Consider the following 27051-nt stretch of genomic DNA (forward strand, 5'->3'; position numbering starts at 1 on the left):
CTGGTGCGTGCTTGATCCCACTAATGTAAAATTCATTCCGTCTAAGTGATTACTGAAGTAAGACACTCTGAGTCAATTTTAATCAGATTGTGTGAAACTTGCTTGAGCGCTGATGTTCATTCACTAAAGCGCGGACATAGTTTGGCCGTGTCTTAATTAGCCCCCCAGATGAGTTAGGCAAGGAGTCAGTCAGGGAGCCAACTCTGAACCTTTGACATGTACATGTTTTTCTTTGAGGGAGATACACTGTAGGGGCTGAAAATACCCAGCTTCAAATCAAGAGGCAAGGACTTTGGGGTGGGTGTGTTTCTGGTCTCATGGACACGATGTGAATTCTAAGAAATCTGAAAGCTCTGTTTTTATGGTTAATTGGAGCATCTTCCATGGTGCTTATATTTGAACAAATCGAAATTTCAAATTTTGTCCTTTCTTAAACCTCCTTGTGGACCCCCTTGAGAATTTGCTGAAACATGTAGACCCTCTACCTAGAAAAATGTACATAGGCACACATTCAAATGGTTCCTTCCAGTTTCTGGAGATTTTCAAATTTCTTGACCTTAGGTTAATATCTCCCACTCTAGTTTTAATCTTAGTATCTTAGGGTTTTTTTGTTTTTTTTTTTACTGGAAATTTAATATTTGAGAGGGTAGGCTTGTACTTGAACTCTTGTGTTGGTGAGTAGATTTGGCTCAAGTGCGTTTTAAAGCCAGCTGTACAAGCTCTCCAGGATTCTGTGTCAGATATAATCCTAAGTATGGCAGCAACGCACATAAGTTCAAGTGAAACGTACGGGATATGAGCTTCCAAACTGGAGATTGGAGTGGAGGAGGAATAGAGAATAAGAATGTTGTAAAAGAAAGGTTTCTTTAAAGGTGAAAACAAAGTTTTAAAAAGTCAGAATGTAAAGCGGATTATTAAAAATCCACAAGATGACTAAATATTCGTGTTGGGGGCAAGAAATTAGAAGACGGAAGAAGTTTACTTTTCACTTCACATATTCAAAGCCATAGTTTGTGGGTCTTTTAAAAGTTTTTAAAACAAAATTTAGAGCCCTATCAAATTGTAGGGCAATAATTGAGATACTCATAAATACCATTAAATGTACCTGTTGGGGAGGAGAAACCTTTCAGAAAGCTTTGCTTATTCAAAGTGTTTTATATTCTTTACACATGAGCTACCAGAAGGTCTAGTTTGTAAATTAAGGATTTAAAACAAATCAGTTTGTCTGAGAGCAAGAGTTATATGGGAGAGTACACTTTTAGTCAAGTTTATAATTAACGGGCCTTTATCATTGGGGTAGAAATTTATTTCTCTTGAGTGAATATTTGTTTATATAACCTGCATTGTGTTTGAATGTGGGATTAAAACTGATTCACTCTTCCTTTCTCGCGTGGAAAGAGCTAGTATTTAAATGTGTACTGTGTGGGGGTTTAATTGCCGCTGTTTGTAACCAGCTTTAGGGTCCTGTTGTTGTGGGGATGCACTCATCAATCCATGGCTTTGCTCTTTTCAAGCTGGCTACTTGGAGTTATTGTTATTGTTGGGTGCCATCAAGTTGATTCCAATTCATGGTGACCCATGTGATAGAGTAGGATTGCCCTGTAGAGTTTCCTAGGCTGTAATCTTTACAGGAGCAGATCACCAGGTCTTTTTCCCACAGAGCTGCTAGGTATGTTCAGTTGGCAGCTGAGCACTTACCCGTTACGCCACCAGGGCTCCTTAAAACTAGAGCCTAGGAAATAAATATTTATTGAATAACTACTATGTGCCAGGCATTACATTAGGTTTAATGACTAAGACATGATCTCTATCTTTAATTTGCTTTAGTCTCTTAATCTTAACCTTTATAAGAGAGTAATGTGTTGCGGTTTGCCTAGAGTACTTTGGGGGAGGGTGCACATAGGACTAGCATACTTGTTAGTATCATTGGGTTGGGGAGACCAGGGAAGACTTTTCCGACAGCGTGAAATTCCTCGTAAAATAAGTAGGTATTAGGTAATAATAACATCTAACACTTGTTGAGCACGTACCATGTACCAGAGACTGTACAAACCAGTTTACATGCGTTGTTACAGTTAATGCTCACAGTAACCTTATTATAAGGAAGGTTCACTTGTTATCTCCATTTTACAAGCGAGGAATTGGAGGCTTCAAGAGGTTGTATTGTTTGCCCAAGGTCATCTAGCTTGTGAGCTGCACCATCAGGCTTTGAAGCCAGGCTGCCTAACTTCTGAACCCACACTTTTAACCACTGTGGAGAAACAGCATGTGAAAAACACAGAGGCGGGAAAAGTACATGGCCTGTTCAGTGAACACCAAATATTTTGGGAAGGCTGGATTGCAGGATGCACGTGGGAAGTGGTAGAGGATCAGGTGGGCATCAACTGGATCAGGAGTCTCAGGCCTGGCTAAGGAGCTTGAGTTTCGTTTTAAAGAGTGAAGGCGTTGCATTTTAACAGGCACACTTGGAAAGCAGTGATGCTGGAGACAGGCAGGCTAGGTGAGAAGTGATGAGGGGCTGAGGGAAGGACTTGCGGCTGGAGGAGGAGCCGCACTGGAAAGATACAATGTGGTGTAGGACTTGTGAACTCATTGGATTAGAAAGGAAGTCAGCCCTTTCTTTTGGTTGAAGGTTCTTGAAAGGGCCATTTGTCCTGTTCGGAGCTGGTTGTGGCTTTGGAGGAGGTGGGTGGGGTTCAGAATGAATGCTTACGGGACAATTAACTATGGGCCTGGAGAGTCATCAATGTATATTAGTGGTTCTCAACTAGGGGGGATTTGGACAATATCTGGAGACAGTTTTGGTTGTCACAGCTAGGGTGTATATATGTGTGTGCTACTGGCATCTAGTGGGTAGAGGCCAGGGATGCTGCTGAACATCCTATAATGCACAGGACAGTCTCCCACGACAGACTGTTATCCAACCCAAAATGTCAATAGTGCTGAGGTTGAGAAACCCTGATGTATATGTGTATATATACTCTCTGGAGGAAGAAGGGATCTCAGCAGAAGGTGTTCGTTGTTTTTATGTACTGTACATATAACCCATTGCCGTTGAGTCTATTCTGACTCACAGGTGACCCCATGTGTTGCAGAATAGAGCTGCTTCATGGGGTTTTCTTGGCTGTAATCTTTGCAGAAACAGATTGCCAGGCCTCCTTTCTGTGGTATTGCTGGGTGGGTTCAAACCACCAACCATTAGGTTAATAGACGATCGCAAACTGTTTGTGCCACCCAGCCACCATTACTGTACATATAACCCAAACAACCAAACCACTGCCATCGAGTCTGTTCCGACTTATAGCGACCCTGTAGGACAGAGTAGAACTGCCCCATAGAGTTTCCAAGGCTGTGAATCTTGACGGAAGCAGACTGCTACATCTTTCTTCCGTGGAGCGGCTGGTGGGTTCAAACTGATGACCTTTTGGTTGGCAGCCTAGCACTTTAACCACGATGCCACCAGGGCTCCAACTGTACATTAAACCCACCCATTTATATTGAGTGTATAGGGATGTATGCTGACAAATTTGTGAGAGCTTACATATTTCTAGTTATTTTACAGCCACATAACCCTCAGAAGCAACCTCGAATATGGAAATGTATCCTTGTAATGGTAATTGTCTTTGTTGGATATATTAGTGCCTTCTTTTCTTAATATTAAAGAAACGAATGTGATTGAAAGAGAAAACAACCAAATATAATGAAGAGACATTTCTACATGTCAAACTTGGGTTCTAGATTTTTAAATCTGGGAGAAATCCCAGCCTCTTTATTTTGTAAATGAGGCCTGGAGAGAAACTGCTTGTTCCCAAATCATCTAGCTAGTAATTGGCTGTTTAAATAAGTACTCAGATTTCAGGCCCCTGACTTGTTAAAAAAAACTAATATTTGTATAACGGTTTATCTTTGTAAAGCACTTATTCAGCCTGAAGTTCTTTTTATTCCCACCTAGCTCAGGGAACTAGGTAGTAGTGTTTTCCCAGTTTTAGAGTAAGTAACCCATTGTCACGTGAGTGTTAAGTAGTAGAACCAGAAAGGATACTTATTAAATTCATAGCCCCTTGTTCCTTGAGTGTCTTAAACAGAAGACATACATCTAAGAATACGGGGACTAGGAAGATTGGAAAAAGGAAGTCTAATATAATGAGGATGAAATAAGTGTTTGTCAGGTGGGAGAACTGAGTAACATTGAGTCCTTCTTGGAAACTGCTAAAATTTGGAATAGGGAAATCTCAGAAAATGGTTGGATCACCAAATATCATAATATTTGTATTTCTTCTACTTTTCTCTTCCCTATCCTTCAAAACCATTCATTTTGCTACCCCTATTATGCTAATGTAGTTTCTGAAAAAATTTTTTCCAGTTTATTTCTAATTTTATGTCATCGGTAATGGAAGATTCCTAAAGCCATTGAGATTTTAGTTGTCATTCTGTTTATGCATTATTTGTTTAGGATTTGACCTTAGACAATATTTTCTTAACTTGGAAGATTTTCAGCGTGTTCAGTATCTGCATCATACACCAAAGTGGGTTTCTTGTTAGTAGATAGTACTATGATAGACATAAGTTTTTGGAATAGGACCTTTGAACTTTTTATTTTTAAACTGTGGAAATTTGGTGTTTTCTCTCTCTCATTTAGTGTTAATAAGCACTCTTAGCTTGCAGTGGCATCTAAAAATATTTAGTAACCTTCGAATGCATTGCAAGGCAATAGTTTCCTGTTTTAACAAAATATGAAGACCCAGGCTTTATCCTGGACTTGTTAGGAGAACCTATAAATACACATAACAGTAGTAGTTGGTCTTAGGTTGCTGCCATCATTAACCTTGGCATAACCAGCATGCTCTTTCTGCTCCGTAAACCATATGATGGTGGGTGTATTCCTGAACAAATTACTTTCTTTAGAAAACAGTTTTCGATATATCTATTTAAAATTTCCTTTTTAGTCCCCACCACCCTTCAGCAGCCTTCAGAGGCTCAGATCGGGGTTAAAATACCTTTTCATATTATTTTAATTACTGTTCTCCCTACCCCCACCCCACCCCTTTCCTGTTTCCCCCTCCTCTTTTCCCCTAACGGCACTGTTCTGCAAAGCTGGCAATGATTGATATGATGGCAGTGCTGTCATTCTTTTTAACCAAAAAAAAAGAGTCATTTTTGTTCTAGGTATTTTAATAGAGTCCCATTAAAGATGTATTGCTGACTGAAATATCGGCATGAAGGGCTCTCACTGAGCTGAGCCCAGGAATTAAGAAGTCAGGAAATCGGCTGCTGCATTGCAAGAGAGCCTTGTGTGACACCGAATCTCCTGATTGGGGAGATCATTACTGCTATTATGACTCGACTTGCGTAGGAATTTTAAATTCCATCTGAATGTCAGTAATAACCCTCTTAGCAAATTATCCTGAATAAAATCACGAAGGCATTTTATATAATAGGTGTTGAATTACTGGATAGATTTGCTAATTAAATACTCTTTGTTCTGCTGCAGTTGACATTACAGGGTAAGATCTTGAACAATTATTCTCAACAGCTGTACTTTGTTAAGGGAAAAATTAACCACAAAGTTTATTTTTTTTACACTTGAAGTTGGCAGATTTTTGAAATGTGCTTGAAAAAATTCCATCATCCAATTGGTAATGAGTAGATAAATATGCAGGTGTTGCTGTGAAATCAGATAACTGCAGACTGCCTTATTAATGAATTTAGCAAGCCTTTATAGCCCTGTTTTCTAGCTGTTGGCGCTTACAAAATGATTTTCTGTCAGAATGGGTTCCTTTAATATTAGGCTTGTCACTTTGAAGTGAGCTTATGAATGGTCATCTTTTAATCACTGTACCTTGTGTCCAGTGGACCTTTGGGGTTCCTGTGGTTTTTTGGTTTTTAAAATGTATTTCTTTAATGGGAAAAATATCTCTAATATATGAACTTTCGATTGTTGGCTTCTAGAACATTCGTGTGGTATGATCTTTTTAACAAGGCAGTGGGGGCATAATGTAAAAATGAAACATAAGGTCCAGCTTCTAGATCAAGCTCTTGACTAGCTCTTATTTAGGGCAAAATCTCAGAGCCTCACTTTCCTCATCTGTAAAATGGGCTTATAATACTGCCTTTCCCTTAGGATTATTCATTCAGCATTCTACAAATGTTTATTAATAGCTACCATGTGCCAAGCTCTTTGCTAGATACTGAGAATTTGGCAGCCCTCTTCTACCAGTCCACTGGGTATCCAGCAGTTGAACCTTCGCAAGTGACTCAGCAGTTTGAATTGAGGGCTGGCCCTGAGGACAGCTTTGGTGTAATCCTGCTCATTAGCACTTGGGTAAATGTTGGACTAGATGGGGTACTCTGGTACCCAACATCTAGAACTGCTTAGTGAAGAAGCATGAGAGGGTAGGGGCCAGCCTGGTTGGGGGCTGTCCTGTATAGAATGGCCTGAAGATTTGATAAGAAGTTTTGAAGACCTTGAACCTGAGACATGCATAGCATCATTGCCAGCTGCTGTTGAGGTCCACTGGAAACATGGTAATTAAAACTCCCCACAGAAATTGGTACAGCCTCTGTGGAGAGCTATTTGACTATATTTATGAAAAATTTTAAAACATACAACCTTTAACTCAGTAATTCCACTTGTAGGAGTTTACCCTGTTACTGGCAGATTTGCAAATTACATAGGTAGAAGGATTATTTGTTGAAGTATGATTATAATGGTAAACGATTAGAAGCAATCTACATGTCCATTATCGCTGGCAAAGGACATCATGTTTGATAAAGTAGAGGGCCATTGAAAAAGAGAGAAACCTCAATAAGATGAATTAACACAATAGCCACAACATTAGACTCAAACACACCAACTATCATGAAGATCGCACAAGACCAGGCAACATTTTGTTCTGTTATACAGATCCGACTCAATAACAACTCACAGCAATAGCTAAAAAAAATTATGCTCTGTTCATGTAATGGAATACTATGTAGTCATTAAAAAAGAATAAGGCAATTCTTTATGGGTGGGTATGGAATAATCTCAAGATAAATTTTTAGGTGAAAAAAGCAGTTAGCATATAGTCTCTATATTTTGTTTAGTTCGTTACCATTTCTGTGTAAAACGACTACCAAGGAAAAATCGTTTTGGTAGCAGCCCTTAGATTGTGTGTACAAATGGTTGTGAGTTGGTGGCAGGATAGAGTGGGAGTCCATGATGGATCTGAAAGAGGAAGGTTGCCAGTTCACATTGAAGGTGCACTCAGAGATGACATAGTAGGTTTGGCTCAAGTTATGAAAGAAGAGTAGCAGAAATTGGTTGCTGAATATGCAGAGTTGCAGTGAAAGGTTGACAAATTGCTCCTGAAGTATTTTACTTAGTAGGTAACAGTTACCTTATGGAGTAGCCCACTGTGATGAGGAAAGTGAAGCTCAGCAAGGTGGAAGGGGCAGAGGGTGAAAAGAACTCTTGATAAGTAGCTCTGTTCTCACTATGATTAACTTGACTTGGGTTGATCTCATTATTGCCCTTTTCCCAAAGGAGTTGTCAGATAGTCTCCCATAATGCATTTCCCTGTAATTTAAATGTTAAAAAATGAAGATGAAGTAGAGGAGAGTGAATGTTTTTTTATAAGTTAACTTAATTTTAGTGTCTAGTAGAAAAGTAATTGGGATTACTATGAGACCTATCAGTCAACTAGCAAATAGTTTTTTTGAGTGCCTGTTATACGTGAAGCCTGGAGTTAGGCACAAACATTTGATACAAAGAGGTATGAGAAATGGTCTCTGACCTCCAGGAGCTATGTCTAGTCAGGGAGAGGACAAACTGTCAACTAATAATATTTAAGGGCCAGAAGAATGGTGTGAGCACAAATCAGAGGAGGGAGAGGTCACTATGGGCTGGGCCCATATGGTCAGCTCAGGCTTTATGGAAGAAGCAGGACTTGAGCTGAGAAGAGGACTGGGGAGGAAATTCTAGGTAGGTGACACTGTATGAGCAAAGGCATGAAAAGATGAGTCTGTACATGGTAACTGTTAGAGGACTGAGATTACTCTTGCCCTGTAGAAGGTTTGCGTAAGGGAAAGATAGGCAGTGAAGGTGGAGTGTTAGATTGGGTGCAATTGTAGAGTTGCGCATGATCTTTTAGGCAGTGGGGAGACATTGAAAACGGTTAAGAGGCTGGTAGTGATATGCACGGTGAGTTGATGAGACCTAAAGCCAGTTACAGAGGTGGTTCAGTGGTTGAATTCTCACCTTCCATATGGGAGACCCAGGTTCAGTTACCAGCCAATGCACCTCATATGCAGCCACCACCCGTCTGTCAGTGGAGGCTTGTGTGTTGCTATGATGCTGAACAGGTTTCAGTGGAGCTTCAAGACTAAGACAGACTAGGAAAAAAGGCCTGGCAATCTACTTTTGAAAATCAGTCAGTGAAAACCCTATGGATCACAATGGTAGGAACACGTGCGTGGGGTCACCATGAGTCGGGACTGACTTGACGGCAGCTAACAACGACAAAGCCAGTTTCAGTTTTGCAGTAGAGGTACGAGTTGGCTAGTTTAGTGGCCCAACTGCATCACCATGGAGTCAGGTGCTTTCCACCTGTGGTCCACCCTCCTCAGCATGTTAGCTTTCCTCCTCAGGCATGGCCCTTCATGGTCACAGTGATGACTGCACAGCTCCAAGCAACCCTCAGTCTAAAAGGTGTTTTTTCTGCCCACTTCTGTTTTCATCAGGAAGAAAAATATTTCACAGAAGCTTCCTAGTGGACTTCTCCTTACCTTTGATTGGCCAGGATTGTGTCGTCATATGCCTAAACTATTCAAACTTTCCAGAATGGAATTACCATGATTATCTTAAGCCAAGCAGAGTCCATTGCCATCGAGTTGATTCTGACTCTTAGACCAGTGGTCCTTAAACCACCAGCAGCTTCGAGGGAGAAAGATGTGGCAGTCTGCTTCCATAGAGATTTTCAGCCTTGTAAACCCTATGGGGTCTCTATGAGTCAGAATTGACTTGATGGCGGTGGTTCTGGGACAGGGGAAGGGCCTCTTTCCCTAAGAACATAGGACAGTGAACAGATAAAGTTGCAGACAATAATAAAGGGGAAGGGGACAATAGAAATGGAAAGAAATGGGTGGATGTAAAAGATACTCGAGGGTCAAGATTATAGGGCTCTGTTTGAGGTTAGTCAACAGGGAAGACTACTAAAGTGGGAGAAAGAAATATAAATGAATTAAATCTTCTGTCTGGCCCATTGGAAGTGGCTTCTGGTCTACACTGATGCTTTGAAAGATGGGTGATGGCAAAGGGGTAATAGCATAGAGTGACTAAGGCCCCTGCTCTGGGTCAGACTGCCTGGGCCATATCCTTGCTCTTTCACTTACTAGGGCAAGTTAATTACTTTCACTTTGTCTTTTTGCATCTAACGAATGGGGATATTAATAGTAACTATCTCATGGGGATCTTGGAGAATTGAATGAGAAAACACTCAAGATGCTCCTAGCACACTATCTGGCACATATACAGTGTGTATATAAAAATATCTTGTTGTTAGGTGCCGTTGAGTCGATTCTGACTCATGGTGACCTTATGTATAACAGAACGAAATGTTGTCTGGTCTTGTGCCAGCCTCACAATTGTTGCTGTGTTTGAGCCCACTGTTGTAGCCATCGTGTCAATCCACACACATATACTGAGTGTTCACTGTAAATCCTATTACTATTTTTTCAGGGGCCTTCATTTATGTGATTATGTGTTACTTCTGATTTGGTCCAAAATAATCTATATCTGTTTTCATCTATATCTGTATTATAGTCTATATATCCCTAGTTTATAGCTATATTGGTCTGGGGACAGACCCATGTATAGATACTACCTGTATGTCTTTCATTCACCAAATGTTTTTGAGTGCCAACATTGTACTGGGCTCCTATGCTAGCTCCGCCTTCAAGGAATTTACGGTCTAGAGAAGAATTTGAAATCTAGAGTATATACTTTTTTACTTTTTAAGATCTTGAATACCATGAGTAAGAATTGCCAGATTTGAAATGTTTTGTCAAGCTTTTTTTAAGTATTAGTAATGAGAATTTTCAGTTCCAGTTACCATTGAGTTAACTCCAACTCATGACGACCCCAAGTATGTCAGAGTAGAACTATGCTCCATAGGGTTTGCAATGGCTGATTTTTTTTGGAAGTAGTTTGTCAGACCTTTCTTCTGAGGCACCTCTGGATGGACTCAAATTCCCAACCTTTCAGATAGCAGCTGAGCACGTTAACCATTTGCACCAGTAATGAGAATAGATTGCCTTTTTGCCATACTATAAAGGGATACTTTTATTATGCATGTTTATTAAAGATAGAATTATATCTACCTGCATATCTCTGGCTAACAGTCAGCATAAAGGCAAACATATGTTTAGACTATGTTGATGTTATTGTTATTTTGAGGGTTATAGTTAGAGAACCATCAAAAGCTTTAAAATTATATGGAAATGAAAAATCATTGGGTTACCTATCTCTGTGTGCTTATATTTTTGTAATTGTGTAATGTTTTAATGTTGACTTTTTTTTTTCATTTAGATTTTGATGCATACGAATGAGATGGTACAGAAGGTAATGCTGAGCATTTTCATTATATAACAACTGTTAAATATCATACCTGGTGACGTTTTTGTATTCAAGGAAAATTGTAACCTGAACAGACTGGAAATCGCTTCTTAGGATGCCTAGTTTATGTTTATAATCCCTCCTAATGGATTATAGCTTTTTTCTTTTACCAACACCGATATGATCTAGCCACTGCTTGAAGCCTATATGTGAGTGTTTCAAGCAAATTAGTAACAGTGCTAATTAGAGTTTACTTCCAATCCTTTATACTGTATGTGTTCTAGTGTTACTTGTTATGATTGATTTTTTTGGCACTCTTCATATTCTACTAAATACTGGCTGAGACTGTTAAGAATTAAATGTGAATTTATGCCCCTGAATTTTAAAAATTCATTATGTTTCTGTTTCTTAAATTGCCATGACCACTCAACATGAGGTATAGTGGGTAAATACAGAGCCCCCCTCCCCCAGTCTCTTATTCATTATTCAAGTCCAGAGTTTGTTTCAGTTGAAACTGAATACAGTTCCCCTGCCACTCCACTCTCTGTTTGGTTTAAGAAAATTTGGGAGATTTTTTTAATGTTGTGGTGCTTGCCTTTTTGGATTATAGGAGCTTAATTTATAGTTGTACATCCCTGACATTATGGATAATAATAAACATAAACTTTTGAAGAGCCAGTGCAGCCTGTAATTTCTATAGTATGGAAAATCTAAAGTACCCTCATTTCTTTGTGTGTAATGGTCACTGTGTTTTTATTGTTAATGTTTATAATTTTTTCCTTTCATTAGATGAATCTTGAAGTTATTTATGGAGATACAGATTCAATTATGATAAACACCAATAGCACCAACCTTGAAGAAGTATTTAAGTTGGGGAACAAGGTGAGATAATTGGAAATTATCTGCTTTACTTACTTTTGTCAATTCTGTTTTTACCATACAACACCATAAATTCATGTATGTGTGTATCCTTATGAAAACAATAAACTTAGCTCCTCTCAGTTCTTCATCCTCTTGTATTTTTCTGAAGCTCTACTTCAGTTGTTTTTTTTTGAGGGTAAAGTTCAAAAGTAATTGTTTTTTCCCTAAATGATAGATAAATTTTTCACTTGAAAACAGTCTAAGTATTGTAAGTTTAAGATGTGATCACGTTAGTACTTAGTACATTGTTATTCATAAGAAAATATGTCTCTAGTAGTATTCCAATGCATTTTATGCATAGATATGGATAAATACATACAGACAAGCATACGTACCTATATTCACACTCATGCATACATACACGTCTATAATTTTTATAGGAATACTTAAAATGTATTTTTAAAGGCAAGAGGCCATTTAAAAATATTCATTTGTAACCTCCTAATTGCAATTGACAATTTTCAAGTGTTTCTTGAGCACTTGCTCTGTTAAGATATTGTCTCTGAGTTTTGGTTTATGGTGATGGAAAAATCACATTGATTAAGGGTAGGGTTGCACAGCCAATTAATGTAATTTCTGTCAATAAGTTGTACACTTGTAAAAAATAGAATTGGCAAAGTTGTGTGATAGAGATATTTACAATGACAAAAAGAAATAATAAAGAGTAGCTGCTGAGGCTGCTTATGTACAACCATACACCTCATGGGATTTTCCTTGGTTTGGAGGGTTTAGGGTCGTATTTCATGGGACATCCCAGTTACTTGACCTAATAACATGTTTAGTTATTCTGTCTTCTAATTTGTTGCGTAGCGCTTGGGGTCTTAAAAGCTTGCATGCGACCAGCCAAGACACAACAATTGGTCTGTATTTTCCTGGAGCAACAGAGGAAGAAGGAGAGTCAGGAATAGAAGGAAATGGAATATGAGTCTAATTACCTCCATAAACAACTGCCTCCTTTGCCATGAGACCAGAACTGGATGGTGCCCGGCTACCATTACTGAACACTTTGATCAAAGATTCCACAGAAGAATCCTGATCAAAAGGGGGAAAATGTAGAACAGAATTTCAAATCTTCATGGACTCCAGACTTTCTGGAGCCATGGAGGCTGAATGAACCCCCAGAACTATTGCCCTGAGAAAATCTTTAAACCTTAAACCAAAAATATCCCTTGTAGTCTTCTTAAAACCAAACAGTAGTTTAGCTTAACTAGTGAAGAATGTCTGCCTTGAGCATTGTGCTCTCTTAACATCTATCTGTATGGAATCAAATTGACAACACCAACTCCAAGATTAGCTAGGAACTTGAGGGAGCAGTGAGTTTATGTTAATGGGAGAGGAACAACTCAGAGAAGGAGGGTGAGAATAGTTGTACAATTCAAAGAGTGCAGTCAGTATCACTGAATTGTCCATGTAGAAACGGTCGAATTGGTGTATGTTTTGCTGTGTATATTCTCAACAACAACAAAATAAATTATATATATTAAAAAGAAAAGATACTGCCCCAGTAAGCTAAAGTTAAGACATCATCATATGAACTGACAACCTCCTACCTTTCTCTCTGTAATGTATGGGATTTGAACTGTAGTCTTCACCTGAGAGCAAGCCTGGCACATTGTACTCATATTGGACCTTGGAAAGCTATGTATTTTCCTCTTTCTTTGTTCACCAGTAGTTACTTGCTTATATTCAAGAAGCTATGGGAGGTACAGGGAGATCTTAGACATTATTTTAATAGTCAAAATTTTGCTTATTTATTTCTCGCCAGTATATTATTGGACTGTCTGATCTCTAAGTAGTTTTTGAAGGCTTTGTTGTTATTAGTTGCTGTCGAGTCAGCTCTGACTCATGGCGACTCCATGCACAACAGAATGAAACATTGCCTGGTTGTGCACCATCCTCACAATCTTTGGTATGTTTGAACCCAAGGCTAGTACATATGTATTTAGCCTTTAGATTCAATGAAGACTATGCATCTCATAATTTTCCTGGGGCTGACTGGCCCTGCCAGTTCTGCCCTTTGGTTCAGTGGAATGATATATTTATGTTATTTTCTTTCTCTCTCTCTTTTTTTAAATCTGTTTCTGTCCTGTGCTTTTTCATTTTCCTTGCCCAGCATTCTGTATTCCCAAGCCCATTGCCATTGAGTCGATTCTGAGTCATATTGACCCTATAGGACAGGGTAGAACTGCCCCATAGGATTTCCAAGACTGTAAATCTTTATGGAGGAAGACTGCCGCATCTTTCTCCCGCAAAGTAGCTGGTGGATTCGAACCGTGACCTTTCAGTTAGCAGCCAAGTGCTTAAGCACTGCGCCACAAGGGCTCCTATGTTCTGTATAAGCTGAGTTAATGCATCCTAATCTTGTGTGACTTTAAGTTCTGTTTAGATTAACTCTTGGAAATTTGTAACTTGTTGATCTCCTTGTTAGGCATTTGAGAAGTTAATATTAATTGTTGAAATTTTCACAGGTAAAAAGTGAAGTGAATAAGTTGTACAAACTGCTTGAAATAGATATTGACGGTGTCTTCAAGTCTCTGCTGTTGCTGAAGAAAAAGAAGTATGCTGCTCTGGTTGTTGAGCCAACATTGGATGGGAATTATTTCACCAAACAGGAGCTGAAAGGATTAGATATAGTTAGAAGAGATTGGTGTGATCTTGCTAAAGACACTGGAAAGTGAGTTCAGCTTCCATTTTTGCTTTTGTTGTTTGTCTTTTTAAAAAATGAAGTGTTTAATGACGTTGTGGAGAACACCTATGGTTCTGCCAAGCAGAAGGACACAACTTCTTTTTTGTTATTGTTGTTATTACATATTAACAGTTCTTACCTACTTGGAGTAAAAATTTACAGGTAGATTAAAAGTTAGAGAAAGCCAAACTGGCTCAGTAAGAAATTCTTACTGTAAGATACATCTTAGGACTTTCCTCAAGTGAGGTTAAACCTTCACATTTGAGATCCTTACAGAGTTGGTTTTGTTGATGTTGGTTTGTTTTTGTTTTGTTTTGCTTTAATGTTACTGCACCCACTCCTCACTTTTACTACAATAGTACTTTACTCAGCTTGAACCTAGTAAAAAATCTACTGTCTGACTATTTTGCGCATTAACGACATACGTCTGGCAGTAATGAACCCCAAGGTGCGAGGTGAGTGTAATGCTGGCTGTGATCGTTTAGGTTATGTGTCATTTTGACTAGGCCATGATTCTCAGTGATTTGGCAGTTATGTAATGATGCAATTTGGAAATTATGTAATGATGTAGTTATACTCTGTTTTGTGGCCTGATGTGATCAACCTCCATTTTCGCATAACACTGATTGTCGCATTATGACCTGGTCTTTGGAACCTAACCATGTCATAAGTGTTCCTGAATCTTCCTAGAGCCTCTTTAGGAACATAACTGTTAAGATGTCTCTGTTTTGTGGTTTAAAATGTTCTGAAATTTAAAGTGGGCCATGGAGTAAGACTTTGTTCCCACCCACATCGTTTGTGTGCAGAAGATTGTTACTAATCTCAGGTGAAGAGCTAGCTCTCAAATACTGTATGTACCTCAGAAATAATGTCACGACTGATCCCCTAGCTTTGCACGTGCAACTGAAGATTGTGTAAGACCTGTTTTTTTAGGGTCATATTAATTTATAAAGCACTCATTTAAAAAAAATGAATCTTTAGGTACTTTATGTACCATCTTTCAGATACTTCTGTTTTGTGAGCTTGAACAATTCTGAAAGTAAAAGAATTTTTTTTCTTTAAGACTAAATTTTAAATTAATATTGTTATCGTATCAGCATTTTTCACTTGTTTTCCAGTCGTCCTCTTGCTTTCAAAGTTGGGAGATTGAGCAATTGTTGCTTCTGCAAAACTACTCTTGATTAGGCAAAGATGATCATCTGAGTATAGGTCACTGTTAGCTTTTTATGAAATGTAGTTTGAAATGCTTCATTGCCCCTAAATGTACCCAAAGATGAAACTACTTTGTATAGACTGTCGATTAGAGTGTTCTCTTCAGCTTTGTGTTTTCTAAGAAAAGATGCATCATAATAGAAGTAAATTTCTCTGAGTTAGAAATGTATTAGTAATTAAAGCTATACAAATGTTTTTGTCAGGATTCTTTTTCTGACAAATTATAATGCAGCTGTCAAACCCTCGCTCTGCATTTTCTCAGAAATGGATAAAATATTGGCTTCCTTACTCCTTTTTTTTTTTTTCCTTTTGGTCTGGTAGAATAACATGAAGTTTTTGAGGGATAGCATAAGGTTGAACAACACTGAGCAGCATAATGATGCTGAAGAAAGAGAAGTTTGAAATCATTGTTTTATTTAAATTTACATAAAGAACTTTATTATTTCTACTTACCTAGCTAATGGTTATCTCAGGCAGAGTTTTAGATAATATTTTGGTGCTTTATGAGGAAAGTGAAATATTTTTCTTCTAAAATTCTAACTTGTATTAAATATAACTGCTTGTGAATTTTATAATTGCATAAAAACGTAATAGAACACATACCTTTCTCCATCTGAATTTGGATGACGCATTCGCTGTTACATCAAAGAATTGTTTGTATGTTTAAGGGCAAATTTGACATTTCTAGGTTGGTAAACTTTTGGTAGAGTTAATGTTTTAAAAAAAAAAAAGTTAACTGCCTTTTGGACATTAACTCTTACATTAGCTTTGAGTATTGCTCTTGTCCACATATTAATCTAATGGCATTTATCTTCCTTTTCTCTCCTTTATTAATTTAATAAAGTATGATATTAAGAATGTCAATCCCTCTCTTTTTTGCAGCTTTGTCATTGGTCAGATTCTTTCTGATCAAAACCGGGACACTATAGTGGAAAACATTCAGAAGAGGTTAATAGAAATTGGAGAAAATGTGCTAAATGGCAGTATCCCAGTGAGCCAGTTTGAAATTAACAAGGTAAATGTAGCATTTATTTCTGAGCCCAGCTGCTGTCATGTGCTTTTCTCCTCCTTCAGATGGTTGAAGAACCACCTCACCCTTGCAGTTGAAATAAATTCTAGCTGGTGATGAAAGCTGCTTAACAACTCTATCACCAATTTAGTATACAGCTCCTCCTCCTCCAGCCACAGGTACTGCCAGATCTTTGCCAGAGGCCTTCTTTCTCTGTTTCTTACACTTGAAAGCCTTGTTTTCAGAGGTTCTATAGAGTGTTATAGTTTATGTCTTGGGGACCAGAGAATACTACCTCATTCATAGTCTTTCGAAGTATTAGTTGTTTTGGGGGCAAACCTATCAGCTTAATGTGTGTGTATGTGCATGCATCTGTGTGTCTGACTTCACAGAAGGTGATCCTTATAGGTACTGTAATCAGAAGGCTTTTTTGGACCCCTCCGAAAAGATTGTGGTAGCACTTTCTGTATAGTCAAAGCACTGTGCTTTCTTTCTTTTTTCTTTTTAATGGTGTATATATATGGATTACACTTTATGGATGGTCTTAGTTGTTGAACATAAGGAGTATTTTTTCTTACCTCGTTTGAAAAATAAAAATCTTAGTTTTCAAGGTGCTGTGTAATAAACAAGATGGTAGGTTACAGATTTTTTTCACTTAAAAGGAGTACACTTACATATCCAGAAGGTAATTTTGCAAATATCGTTTTACCCGTTTTGTGACAGATTTCAGTGCCAAAGCTTATACCAAAAAAAGTGATGAAGAAGAACCTAATGATGACATTAATGGAAATTTTAAAATAAAAAATTATTCATAATACCCCTATGCTAAAGTAATGTTTATTGTTTTTATTTTTTCTCTCGAAAACGTATTTTATATTGTAGTGATTACAATAAAAATTATTTTGCTATCTGTTTCAACTTAACATAAACAAATATTTTCCACATTGCTAGATTATCTTAAAAACCATATTGTTAATCATCATATTGGTCTCCTATTTCTCTGATAATCTTTATCTAAAATTTTTGTTTGTTGATCATTTAAAATATTTATTTTTGCTATTATTAATAACTGTATTGAACATATTTGTTCATTTATATTTTTTCTTCGGCTGAATTACTTTCTTAGTTTAGGTTCCTTGAAGTGAAATATTTAAGTCAAGGGATGTGAATATCTATATGGTTCTTGCCATATTGCTTTGGAAAAAGGTGGTACCAGTTGATAATAACAAAATGTATGTGTCAATTTCACCAGAACTTTGCTTGTATTGTCAATGATAGTTAAGCAAAAATTTGCTACCATAATGGATGTGAAACCATATTTCACAGTAGAATTTAATTTGCATCTCTGATTCCTAGAGAGAATGAACATTTTCTGTGCATATCCTTACTAATTGTATTTATTCTTAGGTGAGTTGTTTGTTTGCTACACTTTGACTGTGACATCTTTAATGTCACAAAAGGAGACAGTCATTTGTACATGAATAATACTGAAAAATAGAAGTAAATGTTACCAAAGGACATGCGCCTCTTGGTGCTAGCTCTTCGTTTAGATTAAGCAATGCAGCGCAGTACGCACTTATTGGCATGGAATCACTCGGGTCATCTAGAAAGTGGTTTCTTCTCGGATTTTGTTTGGTTTCCTTCTCAAAAATTTGCATGAGTAAGAGTCATGACTTCAGTCTTCTTTTGATCAATTTTTGCATCTATTTTGCAGATTGTGTCTCTAATACTGTCTACTTTCTTAGAAATGTGGCTCCAGCCATAATGTAGCCTACTGATAATGTTTATCGTTTGTCTGACTACTTATACTATTTAAAACTTGTGAGTGATTGAGTTTTTACATTTTATCACTTTCAAAGGTGAGTGGAATAAAGAGTATGTATATGTGACTGGTTGTGGATGGTCTTAGATGATAGGATATTTTTGTGATGCTGGTAGGGCTTTAAAATTACATGCTAGCTTAGGGTGGTGGTAGGAATGAAGTGGTGGGATTTACCTTTGTAGAGATTTTAACCCTTGTTACGAAAAGCAACTGAAAAACACTGTGTATGATTTTCTGAACTACTGCAATCTTAGCTTAAATATATTTCATGCAGTACCATAAACTGCTTCACAACTGATTTTTTGAAAATTTTTTTCTTTTTTTTTTATTGTGGTAAGCATATATGTAACGGAACATTTGTCGTCTCATCTTTTTTTACATATACGATCCGTGATGTTAATCACATTCATGTCATTGTTCACCCATCACCGCTATCAGTTTCCAAATTTTTCCATCACCCTTAACAGAAATCACTGCTGATTTTTATAACCCTAGCTAACTTGAGCCCAAACCACCAGGAAGCGTTTTTTTAATCAAGTCTTCTAAAACTAGCTTGTAAAATTCCCAAGTAGCCCCAATCTAATAACTAGAAAGTATGTCAGATGAAATTCAGAATTTCTTAACCTTACCCTGAAGAATAGTCCATTGAAGATAATAATTGTTTTCTTCAGTAGAGTTATATTGATTAAGATTTCTATATGGCATTGCTCTTCTGAGTCAATCAAAACTTCACATAATCCAGGTTCAAGGAGATTCCAGTAGTTGGAAGTATCTCCTAGGCACTCTCCTATGCTGAATGTATGATTTAGAAAGTGTAGATAACTTGGGTATGTGCAGCCATGTTTGAGAACTCACTTTATTCTTCTGGTACAGCAGCTCTCAAATTTCCTGCTGTCAGAACACCTTTATGCTCTTCAGATTATTGAGAACTCCGAAGGGCTTTTGTTTATGTAGTTTATGTTGGTATTTCCTGTATTCGAAATTAAAACTTAGAAATTTTAAATCTAATTTATTTTAAAATAACAATAAATCCATTATATGAATACCAAAAATAACATTTCTTTCCATGATAATAACAATATATTCCAAAATAAAAACGTATTAACTAGAGGAGTGGCATTCTTTTACCCTTTTGCAAATCTCTTTAATATCTGGCTTAGTAGAAGACATTTGGATTCTCATATCTGCTTCTGCATCCAATGTGTTATGATATGTGGTTTCGGTTGACGTATAGGAAGAAAATCCAATCTCAACAGATATGCAGTTGGAAAAAGCAGTATTTTAGTAATTTTTTCAGATAGTTGTGTGTGTTCTTTTTTGATCCTGCACCTGGACTCTACAAGTGGTGGTTTCTTAAAGGTTATTTGGTATGTGGAATCTGAAACCATATCAATGAACTTTTCATACTCTATTACATTAAAACCCACTGGTCTGTATTGTACTTTGAATGGATATTTCACCCATACATGATATTAGGCATCGGTCATTTGAAAAATGTTGGTTCACTGAGTTATGCAATTCTTCCAAATGTTGACATATTTCATTGTACAATATTTTAAAATCACATATGTTAATATTACTACTTGTATCATCAGAAAAGTCTTTAAGTATTATTAGGAAGCTATCAAGCTCACAGAAGTGGAAATAAGTTTTTCAAAATTCTAATTTTTACTTGAAAGCTTGAATTCTACCATCGACAATATATACTGTCAGTTTTTCTTGAAGTGACAGGCTCACTTGGTTCTTTTTTGATAAATTGTCAGATTGTGCCTGATACCCATGTCAGAATAATCATAGTTTGTCTGTCGTTCTTTAAATTAAAAATTGTGTTCTATGAAAAAGACAGCTAGTTTAGCTCGCAACTCAAACAATCACAACAAGTGCTTTTCCTGAAGCAACCATTGATCTTTGGTATGCAGTAGAGGCGCTTTGTGCATACTTCCCAATTTATCACCCAGAATATTAGACCTGTACTCAAGTGTCAAGAGTTGTAAAAATTAATAATTTTTACTGCTTCATTAAGGACGTTCTTAAGTGATGAAGAATAAAATGACTATTAGTTCAGTTTGGTGCTGCTGCCTTGATTCGTGTTTATAAGGTGCCAGCAGGTTTACCCACCATTACTTCTACACCATCATTGCAAATAGTGTTGTAAAAAGTTTTGATCGCGCCACTCCAGAAAGTGTCTTGGGGACCCCCAGGGGTTTGCAGACCACACTTTGAGAGTAGATGATCTTGTCAAGCAGCACCCTGTTGCCTCCTTGTCTTTTGAGACTCACCTCTTACAGAGCTAAGTGTCTCCCTCCTTCCATTGTGCTTATTGAGTTCTAGTCCAGTAGACTGTATTCTTTCTCACCCCTTGCCTTTAATTTTGCTTTGCACTCTGTCTGTAATGTTCTTGTCACCATCACCTTCTCTCCTTCTCTTAAAATCTTGTTTTTCCTCTAATTAGCAGTGCAAGCTTTTTCTTCCATGATTTCCACTCTCAGATAGAAATGATCTTCGCTAAACTCTCACCGTAGCACTTTGTTCACGTCTCTCTTAGGGCACATGCAGCTTATTTTAGAGTTTTTTTTGGCGGGGAGGGGTCTTCTACTAATAGCACATGACTCAATACCAGTGACTGTGTCTTACTCATCCTACAGTACTTTACTCAGCTTGAACCTAGTAAATTATTGTGGAATGAGTGAAATAATGTATTCAGCAAACATTTGGTTGCTGCCATATGCCAGGCATTGTTCTGAGCACTGCCAAACACAGCTGTGAACAAGATGCACATCGCTCCTGCCCTCATGGGGCTTACTTTCCGCTACAAACTCATTTTGCCTTTGTGGAGCTAAAGTTGACAGTATGAGTAAATTCCGTGATTTCTGTTGCCCTCGGGCTCTGTTTAGGCTAGAGAAGCCTTTGAGAAACAGATCATTAAGGCAGAGTAGCCATTATTCATCAGTCCCAATGAATCAGGTAATTCAGCGAGAGAATTACACACATTTGGAGAAACCCTAAGGCTGCATACAACATCGAATTTATAGTCTTGAATTTTTTTCACATCTAATTCTGTGACCTGGCTCATAAACTTTTATTTCTCTTTTTGGTCAGGATTACATTTAGTTCTGTTAGTCACTAAACAAAGGAGAGAGGAGCCTTGTTTGTGGATGGAATGTGTAAGGACCCGGTGGCAGTGCTTTTCACATACAGCTTCTGTTGCTTTTATGTGGCTAATATGATTCTAGTGAAGATGTGTTTAGCATTTATCTATGAGAAGGGTTTTATTTTAAAGTTTGGGGCTTTTTCTCTTTTAGGCATTGACGAAGGATCCCCAAGATTACCCTGACAAAAAAAGCCTACCTCATGTGCATGTTGCCCTCTGGATAAATTCTCAAGGAGGCAGAAAGGTGAAACCTGGAGATACTGTGTCCTATATCATCTGTCAGGTAAAACTATCGTGATTAATAAGACTCATACCATTTAAGAACCCAGAGTAAGTGCCACAGTGTCTTATTTAGTACTCTTTCAAATAACTGATGCTGTAAAGAGATGGTTTAGTGTGGTTAATCTGTTTCACAGCGTTTTAAAAAATATTAATCAAGCATATGGCATATTTCATTAGAATTTTCAGGTAACATTTAAGACTAGTCTTTGGTTCACTGAAATTATTTTGGTGGACAGGTTTGTAACAGTAGCTACTGTTTCAACTCTAAAGTAACTTTAATGGAAATATGTGTAAGTTTGGGAATATAGCCACCAGTGTCCTTTATTGTTCCTTTTGAGACGGTTTCCATTATGAATATTAGTGAAATAAGAAGAGAGTAAATGCATTTTTTCCTAGCTTATACACAAATGATTACTTGGAAAAAATACGAAATGCATGATTATATGGAGAAAGTTGAGAGATCCTAAAAACATACTTTCTGAAGAAAATGTAAATTTTCTAACCATCTTCCTTCCTTCCTCCCCTCCCTCCCTCCTTCCTTGTCCCCCTCCTCCTCTCCCTCTCCCTTCCCCTCCCCATCTTCTCCCTCCTCCCAATCCTGTCCCCCTCTCTTCCTCCCTTCTTCCTTAATTTATTTATTTAGAGTTGAGGGGGCCCAGAGCTCGCCTCCTTGCCTTCTCCCTTGTCCTCTGAGGCACCAGTAAGGAACCTCAATGCCTTACAGTTTTAAAAGCAATAACCAGTTTCTTTTGGAGCCCTGGTGGCGTAGTGGTTAAGAGCTCGGCTGCTAACCAGAAGGTCAGCAGTTCAAACCCACCAGCTGCTCCTTGGAAACCCTATGGGGCAGTTCTACTCTGTCCTGTAGGATCACTATGAATCAGCTTGATGACAACAAGGTTTTTTTGTTTTTGTGTTTTAAACGCCTCTAACATTTAGGGAAGGAAGAAGGGTGAGACTGAAGAGCAGTTTTTCTTTGAAAACACAGTATTTTCTTTGAAAAAAACTCCACTGGAACAAAGGAGAGGTCTCATCTCTTTTCCCTGTAAAAAAAAAATTCAGTTGTAACTTCTATCCAAATTCTTTAAAATTACTATAGTGTGGTCTATTTACCGAAAGGCATAGTTCATCTAAATTAAGACTGTTTCTTTTTAATTATTATTAAGAGTTTTATCCTAATTTTTATTGCATTATATTATTACAGTAAAAAAAATTTAAATAAGCCTTAAAATTTATTGTAGTATGATTGATCTTTGTTGAACTACAGTCAATGTGTTTTTAAAATCATAGAACCTTTTTTAAATTTAAAAGTAGTCTGCTAGTATGTGCTACATACTGTAGATGTTGTACATAACAAATGATTTAAGTACATGGACAGGAATCAGCACTTGACTCTGTCTCCCTCCTAGGGTTACCCTTGATTAAGAACTGTTACAGAAAGCCAATTCCTGCAGGAAAATATTTCCGTAAATGTCTGACATACTCAAGCCCTTAATGTGCTTTGCATATTGCCTCTGACAAGTCTCATCTCAAAAAAACAATTTTAATATTATGCAAATAAAGATTTTGGTAAATAGGTTAGTTTTTTTTCCCTTTCACTTATGTCTTTACATACATGAAAAACCTTAGATTGTTAATGACAGGAGCAGATGACAGCATACAACTTTGAAAAATTTTCTAGGTTCATTGAAATAGCATCTAATAAATGAAATCAAACCACAATTATGTTTTGGCTAAACCTAGAATGGAGCTGTATGGTAACTTGTAAAATAGGATGATCAATGTATTTAGAAGTCAAGCTTATGTTTCTTGGTAACTAAATATTAGGTCTATGATTTCTTCTCAGGTCTTATTGAGATATACCAAAAAACCCATTGCCGTCGAGTTGATTCCAACTCATACTGACCCTATGGGATAGAGTAGAACTGCCCCATAGGGTTTCTAAGGTTGTAATCTTTACTGGAATCTTTCTCCCGCCAAGCGGCTTGTGGGTTTGAACCACCGACCTTTCAATTAGCAGCCGAGCACTTTAACCACTGCACTACCAGGGCTCCTTTATTGCGATAGAAAGGCTCAAAATGCTAATACCGGTGTGATGTACTTTCAGCATTTTTTCCCATAGTCTTGGAAAAAAAAAAAAAGCAGTTGCTGTCGAGTCAACTTCAACTCATGGCGATCCTCATGTGTGTCAGAGTAGAACCTATGTGAATTATTAGCTCAGATCTTAAGTCAACTTCTATTTGTTGGTTAAGTTTTAAATCTTTAGCTGTTTAACCTTCATTAGACATAATCTCCATAGGTATGTCTTTAACATAATTGTCTTTTTGGGGCCCACTTGTCACCCGTTTAAAAATTATTTTCTAGTGGTTTCCTTTAGAAATGACTACATAGTTTTGAATGAATTGATTGCACCTGGTGTCTCTATGAAGCACGTACTTTGTGAAGTTCATGAATGGGCACTTCAAGGAAGACCAGCATTGCTTCTTAATCTATTCTTAAAGGTGTATGCTGCATCTTCTTGCATATACCGTGAGGGGTCTTGCTCTGAGAACTAGATCTTTGAGGGATATATCTTATGTCATATCCTGAATGATTTTCAAACACAACACAGAAAAACCCATCATCTTATCAATTATTTTCATGTTTGAACTCAGATTTTTAAAATACAAAGTACAGTAAGATAAATGTTTGGGTCATGGTTAAAACTAGCCTTTTGTGTGGATTTTTAAAATAAAAATTTTTAAAACTGAGAATCGCTTAGAAATTTTAAACTGCTTTTTAAAAACGTGCCTTCCTGTAAGAACTTCTAATGATGTATTGGAAAGTAACTCAAGTGCCTTTTTTAAAAAAATCTTTAGCCTCTAAACATTTGATTTTTTATTCACCAGTAAAAATTATTAAGCTCAATCAACATTGCTTATATAATCTTTTTGTTTAAGTTCAAAAAAGACATTTTTTTTTCCTACTGCCTTCTACATTATCCCAGAAAAGTGAGGTACGAGGTTTTTTTTGGATTTTTTTAATGTTATAACCAAGTTTTATTTCAATCTGCTAAATTTGAGGCATATAATGACCTGAACACATCCCTTTATACCCTTTCCTTGCAAAAAACAAATGATGGTGGAAAAGAAGCATTTCTGAGGCTTGACCAAAGTAACATAGAGTGGAACCTTGGAAAAAAGTTTCACTTAACTTTCTTTTAAACTTTAGGCTTTTTTTTTTTTTTTTTTTTTTAAGGTAACACCTGAAGCCATTCAGTGTAACCAATGCCATAATAAACAAACTTTGGCCAACATTCCTCCACAAGGCTGCTTTTAAAAATGGTAGCCATTTCTCTTTGGCTAACCTTACCACCTTCTACTAGATGGTTTGTTCCCATTCTTCTCTCCAGAGGAAAAGCAAATCAAAATTAAACCAAAAGAGGATTCAGTATAAGGTTTGGCCGTATGAGATTCAAACTAAATGGTAACACACGTTTCCAATCATTTCATCACCTGTAGCAATAATAACTAGCCTTCTAGCTCTCTAAACAGCTTGGACAACTCCTGATGGCAAGTAGGATGGAGAAAGGCTCTCAGTATAGGTTGTCAGTGTTGGTACTCCGAGAGGTCTTAATCTTCTCCATGTTTTTCAAGATTACATCATGCAAGGCAGCATACTGGTTCCGAACGTGCAGCAGAATCTAGTCATTCTTATGTTTGTAAGCATCCCTATTTGAGAATTAACATTTGTTAGGCATCTATTATATATGCAAGGCACTGGGTAGGTACTTCGTAGGCATTATCCTATTTAATCCTAACAAATATGTAAGGGAGATATTACTGGCCTCATCTTTTAGATAAGGAAACTGAGGTTCCCAGAGGACAAAATAATTCATCCAAAAAATAAGTGTTGGAATATCTAAATCAGTCAGGCAACGTACTCTGTCTCATTCCACTACCTATGGAAGGCAAATATGTGGCATGCATGTCATCCCTTCTGCAACAATGGCAGACATTACTATTCAGTCAGAGCACTATTCTATTGGTGATCTCGAGCATGGCCTCAGAATTCTCCACAACACGTAACTTCGGCTCCAGCCAACAATAAGGAGTAGGCATCTAAAACTATGTGCCATTCCTGTGGTACACCATGCAGCCTCTCACAAATAGTAGTTAATGATATTTCTGGAAGGATAGGACCAAACTTTTGCTATATTTGTGCTTATTTACACATGTGTGCAGCAAAATGTTTTTATCTCATTTGAGAAAGCAAGCACATCTGGTTGGGCTAGGATAGGGTTACCACCACCAGGTTCCCATAGTGTCAGTTCTGACTCATGCTTGTTACCCTATGTGTGTCAGAGTAGAACTGTGCTCTGTAAGGTTTTCAGTGGTTGATTTATCCGAAGGAGACTGCCAGACCCTGGTGGGACTCGAACCTCCAACCTTTCAGTTAGCAACTATTTACACCTCCCTGGGACTTAAGATAATGGAATCAGTGCAGAAACAAAGCTGATTGACATAGCATCCCACTATATTCAACTGTACTCCCTATCTTTGCCACTGAAGGAACTGAGGAATCGAGGAAGAATTCTGCTCTCATTTCTACCATACCGTACGATTCCTCAATAACTCTTAGTTTATCAGTAGTGGGATTTCTCTCTGTCAAAAAAGTGTTCCGTAAGCACATTCTGTAAATCTGTTTTAAAGTGTGAGGAGATTCTGAAGTCTACATAGTTTGTACATATATGCATAATGTAACTAGTTATATAAAATCAAGAGTCATTATGAAAGTAATTAAATTATAATTAAAATACCACTTTGAGTCACACCACTTTCATTTAGAAAACATTCCCTAAATTCATACCATAAACCAGGTATTTATGTAGACAATGGTATAGAAAGATAAGCAAGATTCAGCCCTTGTCCTTAGAAAGCTCAATCTAATAGGAAAGATGTGTAAAAAAAATTACATATTCTTGGTCTGATGTATAGGGGTTAGCAAATTTTTTTTTAAGACCCACCTTTTTTCTTTATTTTTTTCCCCATACAAAAATTTATACATACATTGTTATGTGACCCTAATTGCTCTCCTCACACTGTGACAGCACACTCCTCTACTTTCCACACCTGATTCCCCGTGTCCACTCAACCAGCTCCTAACCCTCTCTGCCTTCCCATCTCACCTCCGGACAGAAGATGCCCCTTTAGTCTCTTGTATCTACTTGAGCTAAGAGGCACACTCCTCACGAGTATCACTTTATGTCCCACAGTCCAGTCCAATCCCTATCTGAAGAGTTGGCTTTGGAAATTGTTTTAGTTCTGGGCTAATAGAGAATCCAGAGGCCATGCTTTCTGGGGCTCCTCCAGTCTCAGTCAGATCATTAAGTCTGGTC

The 27051-nt window shown here is 37.4% G+C and overlaps 1 protein-coding gene across 2 annotated transcripts in view; it reads left to right on the forward strand.

Moving 5' to 3' along the window:
* Positions 1–27051, forward strand: part of POLA1 (DNA polymerase alpha 1, catalytic subunit) — a 312753-nt gene that overhangs the window by 103466 nt on the left and 182236 nt on the right. For both annotated transcript variants that reach the window (XM_023737298.1, XM_023737299.1), the window contains 5 exons: positions 10568–10600; positions 11384–11476; positions 13984–14189; positions 16296–16428; positions 21547–21678. In XM_023737298.1, the coding sequence (XP_023593066.1) occupies positions 10568–10600; positions 11384–11476; positions 13984–14189; positions 16296–16428; positions 21547–21678 (597 nt within the window). The remainder of the gene's footprint in view (positions 1–10567; positions 10601–11383; positions 11477–13983; positions 14190–16295; positions 16429–21546; positions 21679–27051) is intronic.

Source organism: Trichechus manatus, unplaced genomic scaffold (assembly GCF_000243295.1).
Source record: "Trichechus manatus latirostris isolate Lorelei unplaced genomic scaffold, TriManLat1.0 scaffold00100, whole genome shotgun sequence".
Taxonomy (NCBI): domain Eukaryota; kingdom Metazoa; phylum Chordata; class Mammalia; order Sirenia; family Trichechidae; genus Trichechus; species Trichechus manatus.